The sequence below is a fragment of the Hyaena hyaena genome, unplaced genomic scaffold, assembly GCF_003009895.1.
Source record: "Hyaena hyaena isolate Hyena2069 unplaced genomic scaffold, ASM300989v1 scaffold_820, whole genome shotgun sequence".
NCBI classification, from domain to species: Eukaryota; Metazoa; Chordata; class Mammalia; order Carnivora; family Hyaenidae; genus Hyaena; species Hyaena hyaena.
Genome location: NW_024081454.1, coordinates 41,789 through 56,493, shown reverse-complemented (window position 1 = coordinate 56,493; position 14,705 = coordinate 41,789). Strand labels below are relative to the sequence as shown.

The following is a 14,705-nucleotide window of genomic DNA, read 5'->3' as shown; positions in this document are numbered from 1 at the left end:
TCTGCTGATGTTAACTAGACATCCAGTAGCCTGAGCACTTAGCTTCCCAGTCCTGCCTCCTTTCTGCAAGGTAGCCTGCTTGCTCACTAAGCTGAAGGCTGAAGCAGTCAGGGATGAACCAAAATTAGACCAACATAGTCTTCCCTTCCTTTCCCTCTTATAGGGCTTACACATAGGAAGGATGTTTGCTTTGTAGTGATTAGAGGACAAATGCATCTATTAAGATGCACTTTTAGGGGCACCTGGGTGGCTCGGTTAAGCGTCCGACTTCGGCTCAGGTCATGATCTCATGGTTTGTGGGTTCGAGCCCCGCGTTGGGCTCTGTGCTGACAGCTCAGAGCTTGGAGCCTGATTCCGATTCTTTGTCTCCCTCTCTCTCTGCCCCTTCCCTGCTCATGCTGTCTTTCTCTTTCTCTCTCAAAAAAATAAACAAATAAATAAATAGAAATTTTAAAAAGATGCATTTTTTAAATTACACTTCCAAATGTGACTAGAAAGTGATAAAATGGAAACAGCCCTCCCCCTTCCCCCAAGTGAATAAAAATTCTTTTTATTAAAGAAATCACGTTACTGGTAGGACCACTTGCTTCAGAGATGTTTGCTGTCACTGCTCCAAATGTTTCAGGAATTTCTCTCTTAGAAGCACCTTCAGAGGTGGGGGTAGCGAGACCCGGCTCTGTGCAAGGCTTTGCACTAGCAGGTGTACACTCGTACATTTAGTGCCTGGCATCCTCGGAAGGTAGGTGTGAGGCTGTCCACCTGGGCATATCTCGAACAAGTTCTGTGCTGGTTATTTTATTGACAACCACTGTTTCCTTTCTCTCATAAGTACAGGCATAAGATTTAGCTTCGAAGACATAATTTCACAAACCACATTCATCCATTGTTTCCCGTTTGTTTTTGTTTTTGTTTTTTTAAATTTTTTTGAGAGAGATAGAGACAGTGTGATCAGGGGAGGGTCAGAGAAAGAGGGAGATACAGAATCCTAAGACAGGCTCCAGGCTCTGAACTAGCTGTCAGCACAGAGCCTGACATGGGGCTTGAACCCACGAACCATGAGATCATGACCTGAGCTGAAGTCGGACACTTAACCAACTGAGCCACCCAGGTACCCCAGTGTTTCCATTTGAGTATATTGAGGGAGGTGCCATAGACTGAGAAAGCAGTTCCCAGACAGAAAATCTTAAAGGATAGTAACAATAGTGTCACTGTTGCTCATTTATTGTATATCATATTTTAATAAGGTCTTTTTTAAGAAAGTTGCCAGAATAACTGTTTGAAGGCACAGAATTAACTTGGAATGTAGAAGTTCTGTGTCTCCTCCAAAACCTTTATTTTTAGTGCCCTCTGATCTTCTCTCTTATACCCATGTGACTGTCTGTACATGTCATACCTACATCCATCTAAACCTGGGCTATTCGAAGCCATTAGGGGAAGAATTACAGACAGCCACATTTTCTGCGTCCAGAACTTTATTTCGTTCAGCCATTTTCAAGGCAAACCTTACATTACATACTTTCCTGTTTTGCGGAACTGTGAATACTGAGGACTTTATTTATTCGGTCATTTGTTAATTCATTGCATAAGCCCTTCTGAGCATCTGTCACCTGCTAGGCACGGGGCATGGGCATTTAGCCACGAACAGGTTGCACAGGCCCTGCCTTCATAGAGCTTTTCTGTAGGGGGATGAATACAGGATAAACAAGTCGTAAACGGGATCGTTCCAGGATGTGGTAGAGCAATGGAAAAGCTAGCGTGAGCGTAAAAGAGAGTAAGGAAGCAGGCTGAGGGCGTGTGCTGCTTTAGGCTTTAGGTGGATGGTAGAAGGGCCCTCGGAGGAAGGGGCTTTTCATCTGAGGCCTGTGTGAGAAGAAAGCCAGTCATGGGACTTGCTCAGGGAAGAGCATCCCCAGGCAAAGGGATCAGCTGGAGCAAACGCCCTGAGCGGGGAGCACGCGTGGCCGGGGCCCTGCGCATCTCTAGAATATGTGTTGTTGTGCTCTCCTGTGACCCAGGGATGCTGCCTGTCCTGGAAGGGTTCGAAAGGCCCCACATCCTTTCCTGAGTGGCCTCACACTCCTCAAGAGCTTTGCATTCTTATGTCCCGTTTGTATAACGCTTCTGAGTTCTTCTGGCTCCCACGTAAGGCCGCTGTCGGCACGGCTTCTCCGACAGCATCCTTCCCATTTGCAACAGCCCGTGTCTTCTCTGTGAGTTCAGAGGGCCGGGCCTGTTAGGACTGTGCATGAAGTAGCTGCAGGGAGTTCCAGTCCCGGGTCGGAAGTGCTTCTCTACGTTACAGACCCTGCTCTCTAGCAGCGCAGCGAATATGAAGTTGCTGTATTGCCGAATTTTGGATGGGGAAGGTGCTCTTCTATTATTAGACATCAGCATGTTCTCCTGGATTCCTTTATTTGTGAATCCATCCTCCCTCCCTCTCTCCCACACACACGTACCCTTTTGAATTGCTCAACCTCAGATGCATACTTAGAAATGCAGGTATGTATTTGAGCATCGGGAAAGACAGTAATTTTAGAGCCCACATAATCTGCCACTCTTCTTTCAGCCTTTTCTTAACTGTACACGTGTGGCCTTTGAGAGGATGTCACTCCAGATGTTGCTCATCTGGTAGTTGAGGGGATGGCACTTCGTAGCATGTGTAGACATGTGCTGTCCTGGAGGGGAGCCCTGTCTGACTCAACAACAGTGTCCTCTGCTTCTCTTAAACACGGGGCCTGGAAAAGTGCGTTTTCTGTGGCTTCTTCCTGCCAGTGGCCAGTTGCTAGGATGTAAAAAGAGAAGTGTGACCCAGATTCAACTCTAACTGTAGCTGTCCAATGCGGATGTTGTTAATAACCTTTAAAAGCACGTACGTGAACTTTACACCCTGTTAGTTTATAGACGACTTGGTAAATTTTCAACATGATTTCTGAGCCTTTGCCGAGTTGGGAGGGGGGAGAAATAAAGGAAGCAGATAGTCTCCTAAGACATGAGGCTGGAATCTTCCACATCCCTGTGCTCCCTTGGGCTCATTCACTCTCTAACTGTGCAAAGACATTAAAGCCCCCTCATTAATTCGTCTTTGAGTAGACCCATCTTTATGTGGCCCTCGCTGCCCAAAGCTGAAGGGCTATTTCTTTTCTTCCAGAGGCAGGATTTTTTTTTTTCTTTCTTGAAAACAATTAGGAAATTGTAAGACCCGGGGGGATTGTGGACACACGTTCGTGCCACCGTGGGTGAGTGGTGTGCTTGAAAAAGCCTTGGCCAGTTCTCTTACCTGATGTGCCACTTGGTAGGCAAGCTGTTTTATTTCTCTAAAGCCCAAGGTTTTTCATCAGAAAAAAAAGATGGTAAGAATATGGACATAAAAAATAAATGGCAGCTGTTATTGGGATTATTTTTTAAATGTTCTTCCCACAAAAGCAGTTCATCAGAAGATAAACCCATTAGATTTCGTGTCTTGAATGCATACTTATTTGCATTAGTTTCTTTCCCCAAAGACTCTTAACTCTAAATGGCTTATAATTTCTTAACTTGTCTGTCTCTGAAAACAGGCAGAGTCCTCTCCCCCACCCCCATTAAGATGAGCCTCTATTTTTAGATGCAGTCCATCCCGGACATCACGGGGACCCAGAGCTGGGTGCTGTTAGGAGGTCAGGTTCTGTTGTGAGGACCTGGGTTCAGACTCCCGCTCTGCTGTCCAGGGCAACTCAGACTTTCTGAGCCTCGGTTTTCCTCATCTATAAAATGAATTTAATAATAGTACCCCTTTCACAGGTTTTTGGTGAGGCGGTCGAGGGCAACCTCAGCACCCTTTGTGCCATACTAAGCACTTATTAAAATGTGACTTCTCTTTCCTCTTTTCTCTAAAGTACAAATGTCAACTCTTTGAAATAACTCAAACTTTGCATCTCGTGAAAGTGCCTCGTAAGAGACACTGCTTCCTTAAGTGTGGAGTGCAGTATCACAGTGTTATATGGGGCGGTCACAGGCACGGAACATATGAGCATTTTATCTTTTTTTCTTTTTAAGTTTATTTATTTAGAGGGAGAAAGCGAGCTAGGGAAGAGCAGAGAGAGGGGGGAAGAGAGAGAGAGAGAGAGAGAGAGAGAGAATGAGAATCCCAAGCAGGCTCCGTGCTGTCACCGCAGAGCCCAGCACGGGGTTCGAACTCACAAACTGTGAGATCATGACCTGAGCTAAAACCAAAAGTCGGACACTTAGCCAGCTGAGCTCCCCCCACCAAGGGCCCCCTGATGAGCATTTTGTAGAGAGATTCACAGTGATTTCTAAAAAGGGTATCTTCTGTTAGTGGTCAGAACTACACTTCTGGACAATGTAAAAGACATGAATTGGTTTAAAGAAAACTATTAAGTAGAAGTGCAGATGGGACATGGCTGTGACAAATGTGTGGAGGCAGAGTATGAGTGACGGGCATGGTGGAAGTAACGTCACACTTGTGGTCTGAAAACTCGGGGTTTTACCTCAGTGTCCCGTTAGGTTAGAGAATTCAGTAGACATTAGCATGAGATGGGACTCTAGCACCTTCTGGCTTTGTGACTTTGGACAACTTAATTCATCTTTTCCTGTCTCCTTCCTTTTCTGCAAATATTTTTGAAGGCCTATTTTCTCATCTTAAACGTGTAGATGCTGCTTTCTGGGGTTTGTATAAAGATGCGGTGCAAAGGGAGAAGATATTGAAAGCATATGTATCTTATCTACTGGTATGTCCATCATACAAACTTATACCTGGTGTAGCAAGTGCTCAAGAAACTAGAGTCCTTTGTTATTTGGGGCTTGTGTTCACAAGTGACGGGACCCCCACTTCATCCATCTTGAGGCAGACATGTGCTCAATCTACAGGAAGGGTAGCCTTGGGTGCAGCTGGAGGTCAGGACTCCAGTGCCACCAGGACCCTCTCCAGCTCATATGTCTGATGGTTTGTGTGTGTTACCAGACTGTCTGTCTGTCCAGATTCCTCCACCGAGCTAGAAACAGCACCACTGGTGGTCACCGGGCTCCTCTCTCAGAAAGGATCAGCACACTGTGGTCTGTTTCCCAAGCCCAGAAATCCTGTGAGGGGCCTGGGCCCAGTGCATGTCAGGTGCCCACCCTCCCAGCCACCAGGGTCCAGAGGATGGGAGCCGAAGGGGAAGGGCAGCGCCAGTTGGGCCCCGGATGGAGAGTGGCAGGAAAGACCGTCTTGCAGGGCAAGGGTGTGATCGGCACGTGCTGCCGCTGCACTTACCCTTTCCTTCTCTTCATGCGCCCTTCATGGGCAGGAGTCTGTACTCAGTGTGGCCCTCAGGTTTCTCCTCTGAGGTTTTGAGGTTTGGATGATGTCATGGGTGTGGGTGTACATTTAATGGCCTTACATTTTATATATACAAGTTCATGATTACTGCTGCTGCTGCTCATGCCCTCCAGGTTTCAACACACTGTCCACGGGCTCCCAGTCTCTGGATCGCCAACCCTCAGGGAAGTAGGGGGGGTGGGTAAAGTTACTTTAAGGGGCGCCTGGGTGGCTTAGTTGGTTAAGCGTCCGACTTTTGCTTAGGTCATGATCTCGCGGTTCGTGGGTTTGAGCCCTGCGTCAGGCTCTGTGCTGACTGCCAGCTTAGAGCCTTGAGCCTGTTTTGGAGTCTGTGGCTCCCTCTTTCTCTGACCCTCCACTGCTCACGCTGTCTCTCTCTCTCCTAGAAATAAAAAAAATTATAAAAAAAAAAAAAAGTTAGGGCAGCATGCCATATGTATTTCCATATTGAATACAACCCTTCTTAAATTTGATTTCAAATTGAAATACACATTATGAAAAGAGTACATATCCTAAGTGCACGGGTCTTCACAAACAGGGCACAATTGTAGTCCAGCCCCTGGATTAAAAATCAACATTGACTGGGGTGCCTGGGTGGCTTAGTCGGTTAAGCGTCCGATTTTCACTTAGGTCATGATCTCGCTGTTCGTGGGTTTGAGCCCCGCTTCGGGCTCTGTGCTGACTGCCAGCTCAGAGCCTGGAGCCTGTTTCAGTCTGTGACTCCCTCTCTCTCTGACCCTCCCCTGCTCACGCTGTCTCTCTCTCTCCTAGAAATAAATAAAACATTTAAAAAAAAAAAAATCAACATTGACATTCCGCCAGGGACCCTCCCACACACAACTTGTAGTACAAGTGGATGATGTAGATGGGTTTCTTCACCATCTAAGAAATATTTAAAAGCATTACCAGCATCATGGTAGCATTTTCCATGCTGTGCTTTGTTAGTAAACAAAATTTTAAAATATAACTGGCCTTATGTCACAAGTCTTTCTGGTTCTAAAAGGAATCCTCAGGGATGCCTGTGTGGCTCAGTCGATTAAGCATCTGATCTTGGGGTTCCTGGGTTCAAGCCCCGCATCACGGTCTGAGCTGACAGCTCAGAGCCTGGAACCTGCTTCGGATCCTGTGTCTCCCTCTCTCTCTGCCCCTCCCCTGCTCGTGCTCTGTCTCTCTCAAAATAAAGATAAAATGTTAAAACAACAACTTTAAAAGGAATCCTCAGGTCACTCTTATGGCACCCTTTGAATGTTTTCTTCCCAGCTGGAATTTCCATCAGGTGATAAAATGTGTTCGGGTCCCTCAGACAGGTGTCATTCACATCGTAGGCCTTCTCCCTTCCCTGGCTGCACCTTCTCCCAGGGACAGCCAGCCCTCCCCTATCGCAAGGGGCTTTCCCGTGCAGAGCTTGCTGTGAAAACCGACTGACTGCCATGCTGTCCGCTTCAGCCAGCACTGAGCTCTGTGGGACAACTCTTTTGATCCCCGAAACAGAACTCCTCAGATCATGGGTCCTTCCAGTCTCTGAAATGGTTCCCTGTTCCTAAATATGTCCCCGTGGGTATGTACCGCTGTGGCGGTCCGCGAAACAAAGGTCGTTACGGATGAGTTTTAATTCGCCAACTTTTCCAACATCTTCTTCCCTCGTTTTTCTCTTTTAGGCTCTAGACCAAGATAGAACAGCCTTACAGAAAGTGAAGAAGTCTGTCAAAGCAATATATAATTCCGGCCAAGGTAAGTACTTCCCAAAGCAGACGGCATGAATTATAGATCACATCTGCAGTCTTCTCTGTTACCTGTAAGAGGGTAGGTTTATAGAAGACGATACAAAAGAAAAAATAAGTAGGTCAAAGAAGTTCTGTTTTTCCCCTTTTTCTGTTTCTTCTCCACCTAAACCAGTTACTGTTCCCAGAAGTAAAACGATGAAAGAACATTAGCTGCAGTGGGTTTTTACACATTTAAAACCGTAGCAGTTTAGCCACAGGTGACTTATGAGATAGGCAGCATCTGTTTGTGTCGTTGGCCAGTCTGGCATTCAGGGGTCTCCGTTAAAGGCCTGAGGATCATTCCTTCTGCCGCACACAGTACGAAATGGGCATGTACACTTGGAAATGGGCATGAGTGCCAGGCACCGGGTGAGAGGGGGGGTAGGGAACGAGGCTGAACCGACGCCTGAACAGACCTGCCAACCAGAGTCTGTTCCCGTGGCTGCAGATGTGCCCGGTAACCGTGGAACTGACTGTTTTTACGTGGTCTGCCCACCTTGTCATCTTGGCGACCGAGTATGTTGTCCGTGGATAAGAAGAAATAAGCCCAGTCGGGATAACAGTGGGTCACACAAGGAATGGTAGGTTCCCCCGCCCCAGGGAAGGCGAGGCGAGGCTTGGAAGCGTAAGATGAGTTTCAAGGTCTGTGACATCCCATCTTTCATTGTCACGATTGCAGGACGAGAGAACGTCTGAGGAATCAGTTTGTAGCGTAGCAAAACCCGCGGGGCGGCAGCAGAGTACGTGGAAAGGGTGCAGGCTTTGAAGTGGGACAGGTGTGCGTTTGCACCCTCCCTGCCTCTTACTAAGCAGTGTGGCCTCAGGCCGGTTGCTTCGCTGTTTTGAACCTCCATCTTCTCTTTAAAGCAGAGACTGTGGTATTATTACGGGGTCATCGAAGGGAGTTAATTAGCTAATATCTGTAAAGGGCCTGTCACCTTGGGGAAGTTCCGTAAACACCATGCATTCATATTTTATATAAATGTTATATTTTATTTATATTCATACTCCTAATTGTCATAAAATTATGGAGTTGAAAGGAACATTGAAAAGGGAAAACCTCGGCCGTCAGATGCTTTACGGCCCTCCTGTCATCAGAGCTGGGAATCTCAGCGAACTCTAATTGTCTCTCCTTCAAAGCTCTTGGGCCTGATTGTTAACACAGCCTGTATCCTGATTCCTCGACACCTCTCTCTAATTTCCATATTTCCAATAAGACACTAACCTCTAATTAAGACAGATAAATAGAGAATTGTCTAGTTACATAGTGATGGTTTAAATGTTTCCAGTGTTTTAAGTCTTGCCGTGAATGGTATAACTTCTGCCTTCCCTTCATACTCATTTACTCCCAAAATGGGGCAGCCCCTTTTGAGATCTTCGCTTTCTGGGGAGAGGTGAATTGGGGAGATAACTAGCCAGTAGCACAAGGGGGAGCTTCTGGGGTGCTGGTACTGTTCTCTTTCTTGGTTTGGGGATGATTACATAGTGCAGTTCAGTTTTTGATAATTCTTCAAATGTTACACTTAAGACTTATGTACTTTTTTGTATGGCTGCGGGTATGTTCTGTATCAGTGAAAGTATGTGTAAAATGTGTGTCTACAAGTAGGTTTATTGAATCATTGGTTGTGATCATCCAGATTCGTTTTGGAAAAACAAATGGGGACCTTAAAAATAAACAGTAGTATATTTGTTTCATAAAATAATAGTTTTGTGAGAAAAAAAACTCAGGTGGTATAGATCACTTATTGTCACTACTTGTTAAGTAAATTCCTTAACTTCCACAGATCTTAAATTGCCTCACCACAAAATGAGAAAATAATCATCTAATTTGCAGAGCCTTGTGTGGGTAAAATGAGGTAATATTTAAGGCCACCTAACAAACTTCCTGACATTAATAGGTGGTTCACACATGGGGAAATGATAGCTAGCTCGATGGCATGGGTTCCTTCTCTGCATTAATTCAGTCTTCTGCACCTGGCACTGGACCGGCCCGATTTTCTAAAGAGCTTACTGAGCCGTTACCCTCCTGAGGAGCAAGCGTCCAGTCTCCGCAGCGTTACAGTCTATGCTTGAAGCTCTCAGCTTGTGAGCCTCCGAAGGGAGACGCCTGACGTGCAGCTGTCCGTTGCTACCGTATTTGCTCTGCTGGGGCTCCACGTACCCCCTTTTCCCCCAATGCCCTTGCTCAGGATGCATTCCCTCCATGAGGCACCGTGAGCACAATCACATCCTTCAGCAGCCCATACAAGGGCTCTTTTTCTTGGTAGGGAAGTGCTTCATCTCCTTCATTAGAGGCGCTTCCTGGCTTCCTTGGTGGAGGGAGAGGCTGTCCGTGCATGTGTGTAAGGTAGAGAGTTTGAGAGTATGTGCAGTCTGGTTGCCATTTCCTCCATGAGATTGTTCTCGCCTTGTGGATGGGGCCCGCGGTGAGCTGAGCGTAACCCCCCCCCCACTGGATGAGGGGTTCCCCTGCGTACTTTGCCTTGCGTCTCTTCTGTCTAATAGAGTAGCTTCTAGTCACACGTGGCTTTTTAAATTCAAGTTCCTTAGTATCAAATGAGACTTAAAATTCAGGTCTCCAGCCCCAGGAGCCACAGTGTGATGTGCAGCTGCAGCGCTGGCCAGTGCAGACCCAGGACATTTCCATCATCCCAGGACATCGCTGTGCTGTGGGAGGAGAGCACACACCCTGTCGTATTCTAACCGCTGATTGGTCTCTGGCATTAGACCAGCGAGTGCCAACCCTGACTTTTCGCTAGACTCACCCAAAGAGCACTTAAAACACAAACACAGGGGTCCCTCAGGGCTGCACACCCAGAGCTGTTCTAGAATAAGGCCCAGGTGTTGGGATCATAATAAAATTACTCCCCAGGTGATGTGCAGCTAAAATGGAGAGCCACTACACCGACCCATGAACTACTTGAGGAGGGCTGGTACTATGTCTTTATCTCCATATTTTATGTGTCTGTCACCAAATACAGTTTGTTCAACAAACACTTATTGAGCACCAGTTCCGATACCATCCTGGGGGTTGCGTGTCTTAAACAAATCTCTGGAATCTCTGCCTTCATGAATTTTCCAGTTCAGTGGGAGAGATAACAGAAAGCACTTGGAATTTAGAAACTGGAAAGCTTACAAAGAGGGATCTGGTACATTCTGCCTGGGCGCTGAGTGGAACACCTCTTGGAGGAGGTGACGTTCAGGGGTGTTGATGCGTACGCAGCTAAGCTGAAGAAGCCTCTGAGGTAGGTCTACTCTTACCCCATTGGATCCCATTTTATAAGTGGTGAGACTGAAGCTTCAGGAGCCAGACTGACTTCTGCAAGGTGTCACACCTAACAGTAATGGACAAGAGTCCACTTATTCCAGCTCTCCTATATACAGCCACCCCGTACCTGTCGTCTGCCTGACACGTGGTAGGGGCTCATCTACATGTTGGCTACATAGGTCCCCGAGAAGCTTGCCATGAGCAGCTGTTGAATGTTTAATCATGGCTCCTCACAAATGAATGGATTAAATGTCACCTCCCAGCAGTGTGATCCTGGGGTGACCGGTGGTTCCTGGAGAGGGGCCACCGCGGTCGTTATCATGGGGCTGAAATCTCAGACCTCACCGACTGCTAGGACTTGCCCGGGTTTCCACCATCGCCAACGAGCATGGTGCACTCAGGGTTCCCGTCAGCTTGCGTGGGCAGCGCCGTGACGTTTAATTCTTAAAAAATAGCTAGATGAGAAAAACAGCGGTGTTGCAGATCTTTCCATGATACACGCCCAGTGGAATCCGGGCAGTTCCCATCCAAGGGCTTTTGGCTTCATCCAGAGAAGCCACAGAGGCTAAACCCTGGTATCTGTTTCCCAGTGTGTTTTCATAATTTTCTTGTTTTCTCACAGTGCTTAAGTGACATGAGACCCATCTGATGTTCTTTACAGTTTTACAAAGCATTTCTGTATTTCTGGTTTGAGATGGACCCCCCCCCCTCGCTGCCACCACCTCCCCCAGACTGTGTGGAAGATGCTCAAGAATGGTGGAGGGTCTTACTTTTACAACGTAGTTATTATGTTGACTCAAGCTTTACCAGTATTAATTCGGACACAGTATAATAATAACAGAAATTTTATTAGAAAAACAAGTTGTCTCCCCATAAGCCTCTAGTTTGAAAATGGCTTTGGGATTTGTCTCTTTGTCTTACTGCTGCATATGAGAACATTTCAAAAACAAAAAAAGCTGAATTCTGTGAACTGCTTGGATCAAGGGAAAATTTTCCAAGCTATTCAGCTTTCCTGTGTTGTTCCTCAGTTCTGAAGTGTTGACATTATTAATCTGTGAAGCATATTGTCATTTAGAAAGTTTGCCATGATGTGTGTGTCCCCCACGCCCCATCCCCCAATGTATGTTTAAAATAGCTAATAATTTCTTAAACAGTAGAGGTTTTAAAATATGTTGGAGAGGTGCCTGGGTGGGTCAGTCAGCTAAGTGTCCAACTTCGGATCAGGTCATGATCTCGCAGTTAATGGGTTCGAGACCTGTGTCAGGCTCTGTGCTGACAGCTCAGAGCCTGGAGCCTGCTTCAGATTCTGTGTCTCCCTCTCTCTCTGCCCCTCCCTCATTTAGTGCACGTGCTCTCTTTCTCTCTCTCACTCTCTCAGAAATATTAAACGAATAAACTTAGAAGAAATAGGTTTCAGTCTTCGACACTTTTTCTTTCCAAAGATAGAGCCTCATTCACTTCCCTGGTGTGTGTGCCAGACTTACAACTTTCTTCTAATGAATAGAGTGTGACGGAGCAAACCATGTGGTTTTCTAGGCCAGTTCATGAAAGGGCTCACTTCCTCCTGAGCACCCCCCCCCCACGTCCCCAACCTGCTCCATGTTTGTCTTGGAGGAAGCCAGCCACCCTCTTGTGAGGATACCAGGAACCACCGCCAGAATGAATCTTCCAGACCCCATCCTGCCTTCACTCGCCCAATGACACGTTGCCTCAGTCTTGGTGCACACCCCTGGTCAGGGCACTAGACGTTGGACTGGCTTCAGCAGGCTCCTGTCCTCGCCAACATGGGCGCAGGCATGCAGATCCTAGGCTCGGGGGAAGTCAGTGTGTCTCTTGAGAAAGAAGAGCTCACTGCTTACCAGTGCTATTTAGGAAGCAAACAGAAATACACTGTTACTCAAGTGAGAGGGGCCTGCGCTTCCTAGTCAGCGTGGTGCACCCGGTTTCTTGTGACTTTGCTGGGTTGAATGTGTTCGTCTTTTTGAACCAGATGTATTATTACACATGAGTATACGTTTCCTTGGGAGTAAAGACCCCAGAATATTCCCGCGCCTGGTTCTTCTCCTAGGATCCTTCCCACCCCTCCCCACAAATCCATATTATTTGGATTTGTTTATTATGTGGATTTTATTATTAAAGAGTGGCTTCCTTAAAATTCATGCCAAGATACATTCGGAGTACACTGTAACTTATTAGTAATACATGGTGCCCCCTAGAAATATATAACATTGTTAGTCTGAAAGTTGGGACTCTTAAATTCTTTAATTTTAGTGAATAAAAAAGTGACAGTGGTATGTAATTCCACTACAAGCGTATGATATGGAAGTCTTATTTCCAGAATACAGCTAGAATGTCATAAACAGCTCCATAGCCTTTTCACGTGAGTGAAAAAGGCAGATTTCCCCTTGCCTTCCCTTCTACTTTCTCCTTTTCAGTTTAGAACTAAGTAGTGAGCAGTTTTATAGGAACATTTGTGTTTTCTAACGCAAAATTAATGTGTGATGTTCGCCCCAGATTTTCATTTGGTTAATTTATCTATTTTAAGAAATAGCTCATAGTGTACGATGAAATCTAAGATCTTAAAGGTAAAGTGCTAATTTCATCAGTGGATAGGAAAGTGAATGGTTTTGTATCCAAGCAAGTTCATTTTACCTTTTTTAGCTAACATTTTGTCACATTTAAAGGTACAGTGCCAAGTGAATTATAACTAGAATTGATCATTAAGTTTGGTGTCTTACCATTGTGTCATGTGATGGTATTTTTAATCCTGGAGTGTTTCTTCAAGAAGTGAAGCTTCAAGAAAACGTTTCCTAACTGGAATAGTTAAGAGATAAAATAGATTAGAACTTTAATAGAAACATACGGAAGCATAAAATATCAAAAGGTTTACAAAGAGCAACATGTCTGTGTTTAGGAAATTTTATGTATTTTTTGCTATTTTCCAAGTTTGAGGATTATCATCTGATTTTTTTTAGAAAATTTTGAATTACAGTAAACTTATTAATAAAAAAGTAATTTTAAGCCCTCAAAAGTAGAAATGTTAAGATTGAAACTGTAAATACCTTTTGGTAGTGACTTAAGGAAAGTCTAAACAGATTACTTCTGGCCTACAAGCCATTTTGTATTCATGTGGCTCCATTATTATACCTTAAGAGGTGAAAACAAATTGAAATAATTAGTTTCTTCAAAAGGGTAAAGGAAGGAAGCATTTTCCAAAAGGAAGCATTCTTACCCAGGAGAATATAACTCCTCAAATTATTCAGGGATAAAACTGGAGAAATGTTTTAAACTGCGTTTAGAAAATCTGAGTTTCTTTCCAGAATAATCTCATAACTCCAGGATGTTTAAGAAGGTCCAGTTTTCATATTCAGACTGTAGGCTGAAATTTTCTCTTACTTGAAATCCAAGGCAGGGGGCTGGTGGGGGGGGGGGGTGCGTGGAGGGCAGGTGTGCGCACTTCCTTCATTTTGCTATCCTGAAAGGACTCTCCATTTTTTTAAAAGTTTTTTTAATGTTTTATTTATTTCTAGGAGAGAGAGAGAGAGACAGTGTGAGCAGGGGAGGGTCAGAGAGAGAGGGAGTCACAGACTGAAACAGGCTCCAGGCTCTGAGCTGGCAGTGAGCACAGAGCCCGATGCGGGGCTCGAACCCACGAACCACGAGATCATGACCTGAGCAAAAGTCGGACGCTTAACCGACTAAGCCACCCAGGCACCCCAGCTCTCCATTTTAAAATGAGATATTTTTCCATGATATATACGCTCATTTTGTGGAAGCAGTCTTCATGAGAAATTAAGTCATTTTAAATCAACCTGGGCATGCTCATTCCCCAACCTGTGCTTCAGAATTTTTTTTTAAAGCCTCAAGATAAATAACAAAAATACTGTTAAAGGTAAATACAAAAACGTATCCTCTACTTTAATAGTCCAGATTTTGTAGAAGTAATAAATTATAGCTGACCTTTGTTGCTGAGTGCCTTCTTATATTAGATTTACGATTTTTCTTAATTGTCTCTGCTGGCCACTTTGGGGTGAAGTCACCTAGTTTGAATTACTTACACAGCTGTTGCGTTTACGTTTAAGCCTGGTTTAAACTATGTACACAGCTAGTAAGTAACGACACTATTAGTGATGCCCAGAACGCCGAGGCAGAATCGCCAGATAATTAGCCATCAGAGGTGAGTGGCCACCGCCCTGGGCTGGGGCAGTGAGGACTCCGGGGAGGGCCTCACCTGTGCAAGGGGACAGGCACAGGAAACATGGCCACCCCATAGCACAGAAGTGCTAGACGGGTCCCTCGGAAAGAGGAGCAGCTTGTTTTACTTAAAACACAAACTGGATCTGGCACTGACTCACCGCAC

The 14,705-nt window shown here is 45.5% G+C and overlaps 1 protein-coding gene across 1 annotated transcript in view; it reads left to right on the top strand.

The window, feature by feature from the left end:
* LOC120221855 (arf-GAP with SH3 domain, ANK repeat and PH domain-containing protein 1-like) overlaps window positions 1-14,705 on the top strand; it is a gene marked incomplete at its 3' end in the record, with an annotated part of 252,331 nt that overhangs the window by 197,497 nt on the left and 40,129 nt on the right. Inside the window, exon 4 of the mRNA XM_039219470.1 lies at window positions 6,973-7,045. Within this exon, the coding sequence (XP_039075401.1) occupies window positions 6,973-7,045 (73 nt within the window). The remainder of the gene's footprint in view (window positions 1-6,972; window positions 7,046-14,705) is intronic.